Source organism: Littorina saxatilis, linkage group LG7, assembly GCF_037325665.1.
Source record: "Littorina saxatilis isolate snail1 linkage group LG7, US_GU_Lsax_2.0, whole genome shotgun sequence".
NCBI lineage: Eukaryota > Metazoa > Mollusca > Gastropoda > Littorinimorpha > Littorinidae > Littorina > Littorina saxatilis.
The window spans coordinates 44,458,165-44,476,308 of record NC_090251.1 but is presented as its reverse complement, the minus strand read 5'-3'; the positions used below and the strand labels follow the sequence as shown (position 1 = coordinate 44,476,308).

General features: G+C 42.6%; 1 protein-coding gene across 6 annotated transcripts in view; it reads left to right on the top strand.

The window, feature by feature from the left end:
* LOC138971560 (tumor protein p53-inducible protein 11-like) overlaps positions 1-18,144 on the top strand; it is a 170,998-nt gene that overhangs the window by 106,105 nt on the left and 46,749 nt on the right. For all 6 annotated transcript variants that reach the window (XR_011457293.1, XM_070344318.1, XM_070344313.1 and 3 more), the window contains 2 exons: positions 13,741-13,834; positions 18,065-18,144. The exon at positions 18,065-18,144 is cut by the window's right edge and continues 28 nt beyond it. Coding sequence is in view for 5 of the 6 variants with exons in the window: in XM_070344318.1 (XP_070200419.1) it covers positions 13,741-13,834; positions 18,065-18,144 (174 nt within the window). In the remaining variant the exon portion in view is untranslated. The remainder of the gene's footprint in view (positions 1-13,740; positions 13,835-18,064) is intronic.

Genomic DNA, 18,144 nt, shown 5'->3' with positions numbered 1-18,144 from the left:
AAAAGTGACAAACAAACAAAACACGACAGAAAACATTGCAATGCATTTGCCATGTCTCCTGCTAGCCAGCTTGTGCTATTAATTGCAACGATCCACTGCACATTGTAGATGTGCATCACAATCAAGTAATTAGTTGCACAATAATAGCGATTGATTTATTCACCGATGCATGGCAGCTTCAAAGAAATGCTTAATTGCCAAATGCATGAATGTAACATACACACAAAACGTAATTGCATTGAGCTTGATTTATTAGTAACCAAAGAGTTCTGTTCGGGAAAGGTGGATTTGGTGATAACAAAGAGGGGTGAAACAGTCTGTGTGTGTCTGTGTGTGTGTCTGTGTCTGTGCCTGTGTGTGTGTGTCTGTGTTAGTGATTGTGTGTGTCTGTGTGTTTGTGTGTGTCTGTGTCTGTGTGTTAGTGTGTTTTTGTGTGTGTCTGTGTCTGTGTCTGTGTGTTAGTGTGTGTCTGTGTGTTTGTGTGTGTCTGTGTCTGTGCCTGTGTGTCTGTGTGTTTGTGTGTGTCTGTGTCTGTGCCTGTGTGTCTGTGTGTTAGTGTGTGTCTGTGTCTGTGCCTGTGTCTGTGTTAGTGTTTGTGTGTGTCTGTGCCTGTGTATACATGTGTGTCTGTGTGTTTGTGTGTGTCTGTGCCTGTGTATGTGTGTTAGTGTGTGTCTGTGTCTGTGCCTGTGTGTGTGTCTGTGTTAGTGTTTGTGTGTGTGTCTGTGCCTGTGTATCCTGTGTATGTGTGTCTATGTGTTAGTGTGTGTCTGTGTATGTGTGTCTGTGTTAGTGTTTGTCTGTGTCTGTGTCTGTGTCTGTGTTAATGTGTGTCTGTGTCTGTGCCTGTGTATGTGTATGTGTGTCTGTATGTGTGTGTCTGTGTGTCTTTGCCTGTGTATGTGTGTCTGTGTTAGTGTTTGTGATAGAGACACAGAAGCAGACCGTCAGGCATAGTTCTGTGCGGGGAAGTTGGCCATTACGACGTGTTGGCAGAGGGCAGACACTGTGTGTGTGTGTGTGTACGTGTATGTGTGTGTGTGTGTGTGTTTGTGTGCATGCCCGTGTGCGTGCGTGTGTGTGACAGAGACGTCGTGACTGAGACTCATTAGTATTTCCAGATAACTGTTGTTAGCCTTTGCCAGCGCTGGTCAGTGAGGGCCAAGGGCAAGAGTAGGATGTCTGGACGATTAAGGTGCACTGACCACAAAAACAACACAACGTCTGACCTTCTTGCCCGCTCCAGGAAGGATTGAGTTTGAAAATAAGGCCATATCAGTTACCGAGAGAATGTGTTCACACACACACACACACACACACACGCGAGAACGAGACGGAGAGACATACTGATATAAAGAAAGAGGGAGAGAAACAGAGATAATGTGTGCAGTGTGTGTGTGTGTGAGAGAGATATAGACAGAGATAGACATCGAGGGACAGAGATGGAGGGAGAAGCAGAGACATAAACAGAAAGAAACAGAGATGGAGAGTTATGCTTCTATCATCAGAACAAACGCACTATCAACTCCTATTGCTTTGTCACAGACATACCACCCGCAGCCTCACTCACCCCACTTTTCTACCAGAACTACCCTCATCCCAAAACCACAATTCTTTTAAAAAGCCTTCAGTCGTCAACATCCGCGACAGCGCTGACAAAGCAAGCACTGAAAGGTCCACATCTACATTGGCGGCAGCCCAGCGACAGTGACAGCGCCAGAATGCCAGGAGGGATATATCGATTTGTTGCTCGATGCTGGGTAGAGGTGCAGGAGGGAGTGGGGGGAGGGGAGGCGGGTGGGGAAAAGAGGGGGTGGGGTAGGGTGGGGTGGGGGCTAGCAGAAACTGTGAGAGTTGAAGTGAAAGAGTGAGTGGGGTGGGCGTGATGGTTGGGAGGGGGGGAGGGGGTCAGTGGACAAAACGTGCGTGGATGAAGAAGTGTTCTCTTGTAGTCTGATCTTGTAGAAAACTAAAAGTGTGTGTGTGTGTGTGAGTCTGTAAGTGTGTGTGCGAGTCTGTAAGTGTGTAAGTGTGTGTGTGAGTCTGTATGTGTGTGTGTGTGTGTGTGTGTTAGCGTGTGTGTGTCACAATCTGTAAGTGTGTGTGTGGGTGTGTGTGAGTGTGAGTGTCACAGTCAGTAAGTGTGTGTGTGTGTGTGTGGCCATGGTGGTGTCTGTGTATCTGTGGCTGTGTGTATGTGGCACTGCCTGTTGTGGCTTTGGAGACAAAAATTAACACAGAAACACACTATCCATCTGTCTGTCTGTCTCTTAATCTTAATACACTGCCCCTGTCGCTGTTTCATCGTCGTCTTTATATTAATATTGTTTGCTTCATTTTGTATGTTCGTATATCTGTCTCTCTGTCTTTGTGACTGTAAAGGTCCTTAATTCAGCCCGAAGTCGACGTCGCGAAGTCTTTTTACCGAAAACTCAGTGCTGAAGCTCCGTGCGACCAGCTTCGCCCAATTAATAATGAGAGGCTGTTAAATGTGTGTCATTATGTGTGTCTTCGTATTTATCTCTGTCTATTTATCTTTCTATCAGTTTGCCTGTTTGTCAATGTCTCTACATTTCTGCCTGTTTGCCTATTTTTGTTACGAACTGCAAAGTAACTGTATTTTGGAAGAATACTGGATATACTCTGAAAGAGCATTAAGATTCTAATGTTATTGACTATTCTTGGAAGTTTTAGGCCCCCCCCCCCCTCCCCTCTCTGTATCTCTCCCCTCTCCCTCTCTCTGTCTGTCTGTCTCCCCCCCTCTCTCCTCTGTCTGTAGTTCTGTCTGTCTTCTCTCTCTCTCTCTCTCTCTCTCTCTCTCTCTCTCTCTCTCTCTCTCTCTCTCTCTCTCTCTCTCAAAACACACACACACACACACACACATGAACAGACACAGTCTCTCTCTCTCTCTCTCACTCCCACTCCCCCCCCCCCCCCACGCTCTTAACGCCTTACTTGGAGGGTCATTTACTGGTCAATCTTTTGCAAAACCTGAGCACTTGGCCAACGTTTTTCGTGCGGAGAGATCTCCTTCGGCATTCATTATGGGGGCCAGGAGGCCCCCATTCTATACGGATAGTTTCGAGGTTGACCATGGGCAGCGCCATTTTGTTGTGAAATACGTCATCAGTTTGTGTACACAGGAAGTTGTGACATCCGTCACCCTATGGGAGGTGTGAAGGCAACATTGTTCATCAGTAGAAAGTTGTGAAATCCGTCACCCTATGGGAGGGGTGAAGGCAAAATTGGTCATCACTGAGTTTGTGTAACACAGGAAGTTGTGAAATACGTCACTCTATGGGAGGGGTGACGGCAAAATTGTTCAACAAAAACATAATTGGCCGAACTGTGCAGGGTTAACCGCAACAAACTCAAACCATTCATACTACTCTGCATTTGAGTGACTTATATACCAACATTTGTATGTCTTATTTTCTCTCTCTCTCTCTCTCTCTCTCTCTCTCTCTCTCTCTCTCTCTCTCTCTCTCTCTCTCTCTCTCTCTCTCTCTCTCTCTCTCTCTCTCTGTATGTATGTCTTTGTCTGTGTCTCCCTCTGAGTCTCTCCGCTTCTGTCTTTCTATGTCTGTCTCTGTCTATGTGTGTGTGTGTATGTGTGTGTGTGTGTGTCTCTCTCTCTCTCTCTCTCTCTCTCTCTCTCTCTCTCTCGCTCTCGCTTTCTCTCTCTCTCATCTGACTCTTGGCACACAGGTCAAAGCAGAGGTTAACTTGAGTGCACGTGTACCTAGGAGGGGGGTGATTTCTTGAATTAGCTGAGGGCGGAAGGAAATCGCTCACCTTCCACGTCCAAAACGTAGTGATATTGACACGCCAGAGTAGTGCGGTAGCGTATTGTGCTAAGCAGGAAAGCGCGCTTTTCTGCCGGTATTCTTGTTAACTTCGCAATTTCCGGAAAACATCCACTTTCACTTTGAGACTGTTCTGTTTACATTCGACACTATCAAAACCACTTTGCAATACTGAAATAATTTTTTCTGTGTTCGAAAGCTACAGCCAATCGTTATTATGTCCCCTTAGGTATAGTTTTATAACATTATTGGCACATGTAAACAATAGGAATTAATTAATGAACGCTACGAAAAGGGCAGCCTTTAACCTCCCTGTTGTCACTCAGCATTTTTTTTTTTTAATTCTCATCCACACTTTCAGCACTTCCCCCACCCGCCCTCCCTATCTCAGATGTAATTTGTAAATGACGTTTTCAGCCTTCAATCCACTATTTAACATAGTAAGTCAAGCTTTTCAAACCTTATTAATAATTGCTTTGATGTTTTGCTGATGTTCAGTTTATTATTTAATAAAGATCTCATGGTTCAAAATTTCATATTGTTTTTTTCAAAAACGTGCGTGTGTTCCATTTCAAACTAACCTCACTGATGTGAACTCCATTATTACTGTCACATCTGTTTTACAAATTACACCCATAATCCAAACCAACGCGCAAACACACACACACACACCACAACTACATGCATATGTACTCGTTACCATTAGCCAACGCTCGTCACAACACTGTCAGTCTCAAGTCTAAATAATAATAGTATTTAAAAATCATAACTAATTTTCTTCACATCATCATAGACATAATGTTGCTTCACATGTTCTTTGTACAATCGTTGGTTTTCACAATAAATATTGCATTACTGTAATTGTCTTCTTTTTCTTTAACAATATCTTTCCAAAAACAAAACTCAAAGACCACACAAGCTATTGCAACCTACTCCTATCTCTGGTCTCTCTTCCTGGGTACAATGGTACCAAAGACTTACATTCAAATGCTTACATTTCCATGCTACCCACATTGTCAAAATACCAATAATTATTCAAAACAAATGTTAACTACTACCTAACTTCATTTCAGACCCACACCCATTATTATACACACATTTCACATTTAAACCATTAGTCGGCCCCCTGTCGATATTTATCGACTAAGTTCCTTGTGAAGGTTGTCTTCAGAGTGTTGTGGGTTTTTGTGGAAATCGCCTTCCTTTGATTACCGTTTGATTTTAAGGGCTTGATTTCTTCTGGTTCTTGGCACATTGAATGCACACTGCTGAAAAGGAGTGAGTCTCGACTCTCTCTGTCTGTCTCTCTGTCTGTCTGTCTCTCTCTGTCTCTCTTTTCTCTGTCTGTATGTCTGTCTGTCTGTCTGACTCCCCCCCCCCTTCTCTCTCTCTCTGTCTGTAGGTATGTCTGTCTTCCCTCTCAGCTCCCCCCTCTCTCTCTCTCTCTCTCTCTCTCTCTCTCTCTCTCTCTCTCTCTCTCTCTCTCTCTCTCTCTCTCTCACACAAAACACACACACACACACACACACACACACACACACACACACACACACACACACACACACAAATGAACAGACACAGTCTCTCTCACACTCACACTCACTCTCTCTCTCTCTCTCTCTCTCTCTTTCTCTCTCTCTCCCTCCCCCCCCCCCCTGCCTGTCTTCGTTTTAATGTAATTTGTTCCCGTCAGACCGTTACGTGTCGTTGTTCAGTCCAGCGACACTTAAAATTGGATCAACAGACAAGGACAAGGGCGGATCTGGGGGGGGGGGGGGTTACACGGGTTACGTAACCCCCCCACCCCCCCAAAAAAGAGGTAATTTATTGGCTCAGGATGCACCAGATAGCTCTATTTTGCTTCTTTGGATAAAAAAAAAATTCCGGGGGGGCATGCCCCCGGACCCCCCTAGAGGCTTAGGCGCCTTCGGCGCCGTCAACTTGTATCTTCGCAGTCATTTTGTAACCCCCCCCTCCAAAGTCAATTGATCCGCCCTTGAAGGATCAATATTTTAAAAGGTCACTTCTGTCGTTTTTAAAGTTAACACCCCGACAATTACAACAAAAGGCATTCCCTATAGTCAGTGCACAAAAAATCGATTAAGAATCTCCAACCGGTTTTAAAATTGTCATAGAAGGACAAGCATCACTGTTTTAAAAAGTTACGGCTGTTCATTTTGGATTTTATATTCCGACTTTCGACATTTGACAACAAACGGCATTACCGTTAGTACAAGAAATCGATTCGCAAGCTCCAACTTTACGACGTAAAAATCCTGACAAGTTTGAGATAACCTTATAACCTTGGCAAACTCCAAAGGCCAAATGTGACCCTCCACCACGAAATGAGTCGCATGTCACCTCGCGCGGTTCTGCGCTAGGCTTAATATAAATTCGGGGAGTGTCTGCGGCTGTCTGGTAACAGTGTGAGGGTCACCTTAGTCACAGGCTTATAACTCAAAAATTTTTCGCTCTTTTCTAAAACGGTTTTCACCACTGGATAGAGCATAAAAAACTCTTTAGGAAAATGTAAAAATATGAAAATCATGCAAAGGTGACATGCGACTCATTCCGTGGTGGAGGGTCACAAATACGCATAGTAGCGTCTTTAATTGTCTTTTACGTTTAACTATCTGTAGTAACAAATGCCAGTCGGAAGGAAAGGTAAAGTCCGTACACATTGGCAATAAATTGCTGTCTCGGCGAAATGGATGCAGCTTCAAAGTCAGACATACGATACATTAGTTGTTGGTGTTTTTTGTTTTTTTTATCTCGTCCCGTGCTTGCGAACTTGTAATCAACGTCACAGCAAGATTCTGATACCGCAAGCGACATTTCTAACAACGTAGCATTAAAGGTTCATTAGTGCTCGTGTAATCCATTATTTAAATCGCCATTGATTTTTCTGGGCGTTTACATGGGATAAGAACACCTTTCAACCAAGACAATCAACAACAATCCACAGCCTTGTACAGCTGACATTTTTTCGACGAATTGATTTGACAGAATGTCATAGACATAGGCGCTCACTAAGCAATTAATCAAGTTAATAAATCCAACTCTGTTCAGAAAGCAGCCAAGCTGTGCATATTTGGTATGTGCACATGTACGTATTTCAATTGTATGCAAGGTGTTCTATATAGTGATACATAGAGAATACTACATGGCTTGCTGTGTCGTACCAGATTTACACGAGTTTATTTTTAAAATATTGAACTGCGAGCGAAAGCGAGCTGTTCACTATTTGAAAAAGCAACGAGTGTAAATCTGGTACGACACAGCAAGCCATGTAGTATTCTGTTTATCCTACATACTGTACTTACGTGTATTTTACTGAAAATGTCCTGCAGTCGAGGCAGCTAACTTGAAGACGCTTGTTTTGGAACCTCGATCTCTTCTAAAGCCTCGTGCAAACTATTACGTCAAAGTAAAGAAACGTCACTCTGAAAGTGTGGCGTGACGTGTTAGTTCTAAAAATTCATCGAGGGTAATTAGCGAGCGCAAATTTTTTTTCTATACTGACGTTTGTCTCGGTGACTTTGGCACCATAAGCAGTGGAAAAACAGGTCCCTGCCAGACTTGCTTGACATGACCTCATTAGGTCCCATGTCCTTGCCCACCTCTGTGAACTCCTTGCCCACCTCTATGAACTCCTTCCCTCTGGCCGTAGACTTCGCACGCACAAAGCTAGGACACTCAGGCTGCAAAACAGCTTCATCCACAAATCCATCACCCTTGGCAACATGTAAACACATCCACATACCCGACTCAGCCCCTCTTCTGCCAGTGCAATCAGTAGTAATGTACATGTATGTATTGGTTTTATGTACGTTCGTATATTTTCTGTGATATATTGTATGCTATGATTTTTTTTGCAATGATGTTTAGCCATAGTCCGTTATACGCGTAGGTGTGCGAGAATATGTAAGCGCAGTGCTTTAAAGATGTCCATGTGGGAATGTGTAAGTGGGCGTAGTCGAATGTCCACGTGGGAATGTGTAAGTGGAGCATATAAAAATGCCCATGTGTGAATGTGTAAGTGGAGCGTATAAGAATGTGTAAGTGGAGCGTGGTCGAATGTCCATGTGTGAATGGGTAAGTTGAGCGTATAAGAATGTCCATGTGTGCGATGTGTAAGTGAGACATGGATGTGTTCATGACTGAATGCGTAAGCACAATGCAAGGAATGGCCAGAGAGGTATGTGGGAGGTGTGTTTATAACCTGCCCTGTTATATAGTGCTATATGTCTTATGTAAAAACAATGTCCTGTTTGTATTATTGTTATGTACCACGCCTGAATTTCTCTATGAGATAATAAAGTATTCTTATTCTTATTCTTATTCTTCTTATTTACATGATATACACACGTGGGATTTGAACGATTATTATCTCACGAGTGTCTCTCTCACGTATGTAGGATAAATAGAGTTTTTAACAGTTGTACAAGACATGGATGGAGTCATAACCTTAAGATCTGTCTGATCCGGTAGGAGAACAATACTGCGCCTTGAAATGGCGGTTTCTCTTGTCAGAAACAACACGGAGACCTTTCCACTCTCACTGGTTTAGAACAAAAACAAGTCGCGTAAGGCGAAAATACAACATTTAGTCAAGCTGTCGAACTCACAGAATGAAACGGAACGCAATGCAATTTTTCAGCAAGACCGTATACTCGTAGCATCGTCAGTCCACCGCTCGTGGCAAAGGCAGTGAAATTGACAAGAAGAGCGGGGTAGTAGTTGCGCTGAGAAGGATAGCACGCTTTTCTGTGCCTCTCTTCGTTTTAACTTTCTGATCGTGTTTTTAATCCAAACATATCATATCTATGTGTTTTTAGAATCAGGAACCAACACGGAATAATAATAATAATAATAATAATAAATGAGCATTTATATAGCGCAACATCATAACTTTACAATTATGCTCTTTGCGCTTGACACATTTAAAATTAAAACACAGTTATACAAGCATTTACATCTACATTCATAGTCAACAACGCTCAATTAAAAGCATACACCATCACACATACATTACAAAAGATTCTTCCACTAACTAAGTAATAAAAACATGAATAAAATAGGTAGTAAAAAACAAGGAAATACCAGCTGAATACCCTTAATCAAAAAGATCATGTTATCAACAATGCTGAAAACAGTCCTAGATGTTTATATACATTATGACTAAAACAACAAATACACTACATGTAGCCTACTGATGGACTGAGAAAACGAAATCAGGGGTTGTATTTCTTGAAGAGGTGCGTTTTAAGTGCTCGTTTGAATGCTTGGGGTGACTGAGAGTGGCGGATGTGAAAGGGGAGAGAATTCCATTGATGAAAGTGTTTTTAAATTGATTTCGAAAATTTAATTTTGATCATAATGTTTATATTTTTAATTTTCAGAGCTTGTTTTTAATCCAAATATAACATATTTATATGTTTTTGGAATCAGGAATCAAAGACATTTGTCCGAAAAATGAAAAAAACATCTGGGGATATCATACCCAGGAACTCTCATGTAAAATTTCATAAAGATCGGTCCAGTAGTTTGGTCTGAATCACACACACACACACGCACAGACACACACACACACACATACACCACGACCCTCGTCTCGATTCCCCCTCTATGTTAAAAAATTTAGTCAAAACTTGACTAAATGTAATGAATCGCATTTGTTTTAACCAAAAACATTGTTTGCTCCCAAATTTTTTTTAATTTGAAACACACCACACATGTATGCGAGAAGGTGCACGCAGTCGAATTGCTCTGGACGCATGCCCAATCTCATGTCCCGTGCCTCAATTATCTTGTTGCATCTTCTCCAGTTCCAGTTCGCATGTGTGTAAATGGAAAACAAATGACGAAACTTTTAAACTTTGATTCCCAAGGGGGAAAACTAATTGAAAGCAAAGGAGAAGGGTACTGTACAAGCTGTTCCGGTGACATTTAGGAAAGATGTTTGCATGCACCCAAGCACCCTCTCACCTTTGTAAGAATCCTTCAACATTCCTAATTAAAACGGACAGTTTCTTTTAGCTTGGCCACGAATGTTTATGTTTTGGGTAACAAGAGAGAGAGAAAGAGACAGAGACACAGAGAGAAGAATCGAATGTACGGACATAAAACAGAACAGTGAAGAAGAGTGGAAAGGGAATAAAAAAAAAACAAGAAAGAGAAAAATCCACAAGCACGGCAAATTAACGTCGTCTTCGAAACTGAGATTCTCAGAGTCTAAACACTGTCATGTCCGTTCTAATTTCGCTGTGTTAACGCTTAGACGGAACGTCAGCTTGTTAACGGTCAGTATACGGATTCCAAAGATCAAAGGGTGAAAGACAAGAGATGTTGCTGAGAAAGAAAATGTTAGAAAAGGGGAGTTAGTTAGTTAGTTGTTCCTTTTTGAGTCCAGCGGACCATATCTATAGGCCAAATCAGGACCCCACTAGTTTACCATTACACAATCATATTTAAATTAAACCAATTTTACTGAACAGAAAAGAGGAGGAGAAGAGGTGAACGTGAATTGCCCTGATTACTGCACACCTTCACACACACACACACACACACACACACACACACACACACACACACACACACACACACACACACACACGAACCCACACAAACACAAACACACACACACACACACGCGCCGGCGCGCGCGCGCACGGACGAACGCACGTCCGTAGGTGCTCCACTAAACAAGAGAAGGCTATCGGAATTCTCAATGTGAGTTTAAAAAACATTCTGTTATCAAATCTCTATGTAGGCGTTTGTCTGTTTTGTTTTTCTGGCGCGAGCTCAGTACCTACCAATTTAGCTGTTTTTCAGCTTCTGTCTAGACTTCGTTATGAGTATGGATTCACTGATGATAAGAATCGTGGTTGCCTCAGCTGGAAGATTAGAGGTTTCTTCTAATTAAGGAAATAATGAGAACACCAGGAGTGCGTCTATCTTGGAGATGTCCAGCTGGTTTTACTTTGGACAAAAGCTTTTTTGCGGATAGGTCAAAACTCTGTCGAAAAAATGTTTCTAACTTGGTACTTAACCACCAAATGACCGCCTTGTTGTCATAATCACTTTCATCACAGGAGGCTCAACATAAAGTTTTAGTTACCTTGAAAGATTGCGATCCACGCATCATGCTAAAACGTGTTTTTGTCTTTGCTAATTGAGCTGTTGTCTCCGCGCGCGCAAGTGTGTGTGTGTGTGTGTGTGTGTGTGTGTGTGTGTGTGTGTGTGTGTGTGTGTGTGTGTGTGTGTGTGTTTGCATTTGCTCGCGCGCATGTGTGCGTGTGTGCGTGCATGTGTCCGTACGTGCGCACGCGCGTTTGTGTATGTGTGTGTCTGTGTGTCTGTGGATAGGCTCTAAATTCCGTTGTGGTGCAAAGTCAGAAATGTATTTTGCAAAAACATTCTGCGGCGTCGTCTATACTCAGACTCCATATAGTTTGTCACTAAAAGGTCTCTGACACAAATCGGTCAGCGACTCGTTGAAACAAGCCAGCCCTCACCCCAGAGGGAATATGGTTGAGAGGAGACGAAGGGGGTTTGGGATGATGCAGACGGCTTGGTGCATCCTGGGCCGAGCAGCACGAGAAAGTTGCCAACCGGGTGGGAGCCAGCGGCGGTGATGGATTGATTGAAATTGAAATATGTTGTGATTTCAACGAATCAGACCCGGCGGTATGTTTGCACCCGCTTGGGTGGCACCCACTGTCGGTTTGTTATCACCCGGTTGGGTGGTACCCACTTTCGCTTCGTGCATCTCAGCCCTGAACACTACCCTTGCTTTGCGTGAAATGTTAAGGAGACCCAGATAATAAACCCCTTTCTATAAACGTGCTCCATCGCTAATTAATAGCCTAACATTGCGGCATTGCGACACACGTCCACTGCAAATTAAGCAACGGACGCTAGTTCCGCACTGAACATTCTACCGGTTTATGTGAAACGTAAATAAGACGCACAAACCCCTTACAGACAACATGCAGGGCAATCAGTGTGCCAGTAATGATCAATGTCACGCACACATGGACTGTAGTGATTTTCTCAACGCTACACCCGAGTCGCGCTGTGCAAACGAGGTAAAAACAAGCCAACACGAACCTTCCTGTGGCTTCGTTTGATTCTGTTAACGTTATTCCGGGGGGTGATGCTGTCACTGGCTTTACCAGGATTGTCTTTCCTTTGTTTTTCCTTGTTTTTATTGTTCTTTTCTTTGGGGGGGGGGGGGGTTGAGGAAGGTAGGTGGGCGTCTTGTTGATTAGAACAATGTCATGTTCTGTCTGTCTGTATGTTTGTCTGCATGTGTGTCTATCTGTCTGTCCGTCTGGCTGTCTGTCAGTCTCTCTCTCTCTCTCTCTCTCTCTCTCTCTCTCTCTCTCTCTCTCTCTCTCTCTCTCTCTCTCTCTTTCTCTCTTTCTCTCTCTCTCTCTCTCTCTATATATATAATTATATTATATTATATATAATTTTCAAGCATTGCTAAAGAATCTTAATGCATCTTAAAATGTCTTATTGGTTGCTTGATATGTTAATTATGGTAAATATGTCATTTGTACTATTGTTAAACTTATCTTTTATTTCTTCTTGTTTGTTACCCCTCAATGGGCGGGGGCCGGATGAAAAGAAGCATGTATACATTGCTTATTCTGTCACCCTCGTAAAATAAATTTCAATTCAATTCAATTCAATTCAATTCTCTCTCTCTCTCTCTCTCTCTCTCTCTCTCTCTCTCTCTCTCTCTCTCTCTCTCTCTCTCTCTCTCTCTCTCTCTCTCTCTCTCTCTCTCTCTGTCTCTCTCTGTCTCTCTCTCTCTTTCTCTCTCTCTCTCTCTCTCTCTCTCTCTCTCTCTCTCTCTCTCTCTCTCTCTCTCTCTCTTTAATGGTTTTAATGGGTTTTTTCTCTGCATTGCATTCTTGCAGTTGTGTACCAAGTATTGTATCAACAGGTAAGCAAATACGTTTAAGAATCCTCATTAACGATGTCGCTCAGTCAGGACATCAAACGAGATTGCGTCCCTGTGTTTGCAAATAGCGCATTTAGAAGATGAGTAGATATGGTCTTTGAGATCAACTTTGTTCACCTTCCGTTTAATTGTTCGCTTCTTTGTCGTTATATCTGTGAAATGATCTGCCAAATTTGTGGTGGCCTTTTTCAGTGATAGAATCTACTGTGCTTAAATGTGAACACACACACACGTTTTATGACGTCAGCTATGACGTCACACTCGCTATCATGCAGTCATATTGTGTTTATGTCACCAGCCGTGACGTGGCACTCAATATTATTTTGTACTGTAAGCTTTATGTCATCAGCTGTGATATGGCACTCAATAGTAACAGCTATTGTGTTTTCAGCGTAGCAATAGGGTCCGATATTTAGACGAGACAAGTATAATGCCGACGAGTCGAAGACGAGTCGCATTATACTTGTTCGAGTCTAAATATCGGACCCTATTGCTACGCTGAAAACACAATAGCGATTATATAGCTGTTATGACCTTGATTTGTTGTTCCAAACTTACAAAATTACAGTTTTTGCGTCGATGCGTTGATCTCAGGTTTTGATAGCAGACAAACTTCTTACGCGCATCATGTTCGCGCAGACATGCACACCGCTACACGCTTTCTGACTTTGGAAGAAAAACTGACTCCAAGTGCATTCGACTTCACAACACAGTTGTTGAAACAGCCTTTTAAGTTGTCAGTGTATGCTGTTGTCGATAGAAACATCGCCGTGGTACAGATGGGTGAACCGGAATCATGCGTCGGCCATTTTTCTCAATATGCTTTTGGATATTGAGTAAAATGGCCGACTTCCGCCGCATTATGCTTTGATGATCGGAAGAGACCATCCAATCACAGCCCCCGAATTCCCCCACGTGTTCATCAGAATAGCTATATTTTGTTGTATTGATATGTTTCAGGAAACTGAGCAGCAGTGACCTTCACTCACGACTCAAAACACGCAAAGTCCTTGGCGTAGGTGAAACTGACGATGGTGACGTCCACAGATCAAAGGTCAGTTGTGAACTGAAGACAAAATTAACCCATAAATAGTGTGCATGTGTTGTTGTTGTTTTGTAGTTGTTGTGTTTTTGCTTTAAATATTCTGTTTCTTCACAATACATACAATCATTTTACAATAGTACATTCGCTTTTGGTGAATCGTGTCGATACCCAATTTCCAATTCCCCCCCTCCCGGACAAATAGACATTTCGTTTGGGAATTTGTCAGTGGATAGCGATTACTTAAGGCTGATGGAAGAGGGGTCATGGCATGATATTCACAGTACAGCCGATGATAAGCATCAACCAGCATTAGGCTTCCATTTATTAACGGACAAGTGTGTGTGTGTGTGTGTGTGTGTGTGTGTGTGTGGTGTGTGTGTGTGTGTGTGTGTGTGTGTGTGTGTGTGCGTGCGTGCGTGCGTGCGTGTGTGTGTTTACTACCCTCCTTGTGCCGTGTGCACATAACTGTCACAATGCAGAGGTACGGAGCTGTTGGTCTAGTATAATGTAAGCAAATTGTTTCTTCTTTGTCTCACTGGTTGTGTCATTAATTATCCTGTTTTCTTTGTTTCCAATCTGTGGCATAATTCACTTTTGTTTTTGTCCAAATGTTTTGATAGTTTTGTAATAGCTGAACGTTTTCATCACTTTCAAGTCAAAATAATATTTATTCATGTGTTTTGTTTTGATTTGTTAAACATAAATGAATGCATGCACATTTGCAGACACATACATGTATGCTTACTTTATACTGCCGAAAGGGGGAAATAGAAACAGTACGTTATGAAGATATATGCCGAAAATGAATATTACTTAATTATAAATGATCTTGTTTGCTGTAGACAAAATACTTTGCAGTGACTGACCTACTGAACAACCATACTATGGTGTATTTGACAGATCTCTCTCTCTCTCTCTCTCTCTCTCTCTCTCTCTCTCTCTCTCTCTCTCTCTCTCTCTCTCTCTCTCCCTCTCTCTCTCCCTCTCTCTCTCTCTCTCTCTCTCTCTCTCTCTCTCTCTCTCTCTCTCTCTCCTCTCTCAACTACAGTGTAAATCGGCTGAACATTCTGCTTACAATCGGATGAAACATGAAAACACGAATAAAAATGCAACTACTCAAAAACGAACAATGAGAGCTGAAGTCCTACCTTACTTACTTCCTCCATCCTTCGTTGTCCTCGAGTAGACGTCAGTAGCAGGGTACACTTGCAGGCTTCCTTCCATGGTGGAACAGTTCTCAGCACAAACACCGGTTATGCAAATTCGAACCACGCGGGGTTCACAGGGGGGGGGGGGGGGGGGGCGTCTACAGCCCACGATAGACCATTCCACCGACAAGGGTGAACAAGGAACTTAGTCGATAAATATCGACAGGGGGCCGACAAATGGTTTAAATGGGAAATGTGTGTATATGGGTGTGGGTTTGAAACAAACAAACAAACCAACCCATGTGAACCCCGGGCCGCAGGCCTTCGATGTAGTGATTGAAAAAAAAAGGATGTTCTCAAATGGTTCAATTCTCATTTGGTCTGATTCTCAAATGGTACCGGTATACTCCCCCCCTCCCTGGCCGCAGGCCTAGGAGTAAAATTTTTATAGACACTGACCTTCTTCCCAGGGGTCATTGACCCAGTTTTAGCTATGAGAGGTGGTTCGCCCAGAGGCTGTAGAGTATACTGGGGCGGTCTCTTTGATGTCTTGAGAGGAAACTTGGCCAGGGTAGTACATGCACCAGAACTGGTGGACACCAAGGACAAACATGAAATCGAAGCAGTTTGCTTTCAGAGAGAACGGTCGTCAGCAACTCAAACTTCTCTGTTTTCTTTTTTTTTTTAAATCTGACTTTCTTTGTGGCCCCCTGACTCCGCCCCCTCCCTCTGTAAGGACCCTCCTCCACAAGGACCGATTTTTGTCAACATTTTAAAGGTCGCTAGAGAGGGGTTCCACTGTATGACCTAACCGCTACTGGCAGACGGCCTCAATCTTCACGCGCAAAGACGAGATTAATAGGTGCTCGGTTTTGGTATTTTGAATTACATTACATTAAACCTTTGTTGGGTTTCATGGTCATGGCAACAGCCATAATAATATTACATGATGTATAATATCATATTTCAGCATATGTGAATTACATGTCATCATACTAAACTGTCATACATTTTTATTCCTACATTATTCTGATTGATCACAACCAAACCTACTATCATTGGACACATCCAAATGCAAGCGCCTGTTCTTGACAATTTCTCTCTGATCTAAATATAAAATCAGTGCAATTTCCTGGGTCGGGCTTTGCCACAGACACTCACGGTTTGGCCTGTAGGTAAAATGTACAATGTATTTTCTGATTTGTGCACAAAAGCTTTTTTTCTTTTTTCTAACATAACAATGTTTAATGTCACTGTATGTTTAAAAGACCATGGTCATATTTGTAAAAAAAATGTTAAATTTGAAAATAAATAACATTTTGGTTCATGATTTTTCCTACACCTGTGCTAAAAATAAGAAATAAAAATGTCGGGTATATAAGTCACTCAAATACAGCTAGGTATGAATGGCTCGGTTTGAGTTTGTTGCAGTTGACCCTGCACAATGCGACATATCATGTTTTTGTTGAACAATTTTGACGTCACCCCTCCCATAGGGTGACGTATTTCACAACTTCCTGTGTTACACAAACTCTGTGATGACCAATTTTGACGTCACCCCTCCCATAGGGTGACGGATTTCACAACTTTCTACAGATGAACAATTTTGACGTCACCCCTCCCATAGGGTGACGGATGTCACAACTTCCTGTGTACACAAACTGATGACGTATTTCACAACAAAATGGCGCTGCCCATGGTCAACCTCGAAACTATCCGTATAGAATGGGGGCGTCCTCGCCCCCATAACAAGTTGCAGTTTTCGCGCATGTCACGGTGCACGCTTGTTGTGAGTTCTGTTTGAACTCGTGAGAAAGGCGTCATAATTTCTCAAAAACAACACGATGATTGTGCTGTGTGTGTGTGTGTGTGTGTGTGACTGTGTGTGTTTGTGTGTGTTTGTGTGTGACTATGTGTGTTTGTGTGCGTGCGTGCGTGATTGCGTGGGTGACATTAAAAGCGATAAGGCCTAAAAAAAAAAATAGGTGTGGTTACGGTAACCCGACCTACCCTATTTTTAGGGGCCGACCCTATAACTTTTTTTTACATTTGAAAAAAAAGAAAAAAAAGAAAACGAGTGCAGAAAACGCAATGAAAGCGAAAGCGCTCGAGTCGCACACTTATTTCCCTGTCAAGTAGGTTTAATTTGTACACATTAGAAAAAAAAAGTAAAAAAAATAAAAGTGATTGCCTTCCTTTCTACCCTATTTTTTTGGCTATGTTACCTTAACCACACCTATTTTTTTTTTTTGCCTAATCAAGTGAAATTTTAGAGAATAACTTAGACACGCCACTACTTATTGCGATCAGTCATTGTTAATGTGTGTGAGTGTGTGCGTGCATGCATGCGTTCGTGCGTGCCGGATTCAGCTCAAAGCTCAGTTGACAGATAAAAAAAAAACAGGGTTACGTAATGACATCAGTGTGTGTGTTCACAGGGGGGGGCGCCTACAGCCCACGATTCCAAAACTGAAAACATCTGAACGTCAAACACAAAACCGAAGAGAATTGTGTGTGTGTGTGTGTGTGTGTGTGTGTGTGTGTGTGTGGTGTGTGTGTGTCTGTCTGTCTGTCTGTCTGTCTGTCTGTCTGTCTGTCTGTCTGTGTCCGAGGGAATGGAATTTTTATCGGACAATGACCACGCTCGGTTTTAAACGCTAGAACATCTGACCGGTTGTATGAATCGGACATTTAGGCAAGTTAATCGGAAAATGCCCGATTTCCGACGCCCAACGATATCTCTGAACTTGTGTTGTTGCTCATCAGTCAGTGAGCAGCTGTACGCAAAGTTGCCATGGGAATTGACATGAATTAATGTTTTGCCATTTCTGATTGGTCCAGTTTTGGGGTTATGAGGCCCACAACATGCCAAACAAAAGTTCATAGACATACAACGGAACAAGACATTCACATATTCTTATATCGTTGCAGCTTCTGGATCATAGTGGCCAACCATACATCAAGTTACCATATAAATGATCATGAATAAACGTGATGCCAGTGCTTCTTTGGCCGATGTGTGGTTATTTAGCCTCAGAAAAAAAAATCAAGAGCCAATTAATCTTGACATTTGCACCTTTGATTGTTGCAGCTCAGTCAGATTCTGGGTCACAGTGACCAGCTGTACGTCAAGTTGCCATGGGGATTGAGAGCCTGGCAGTTCGTGCTCGC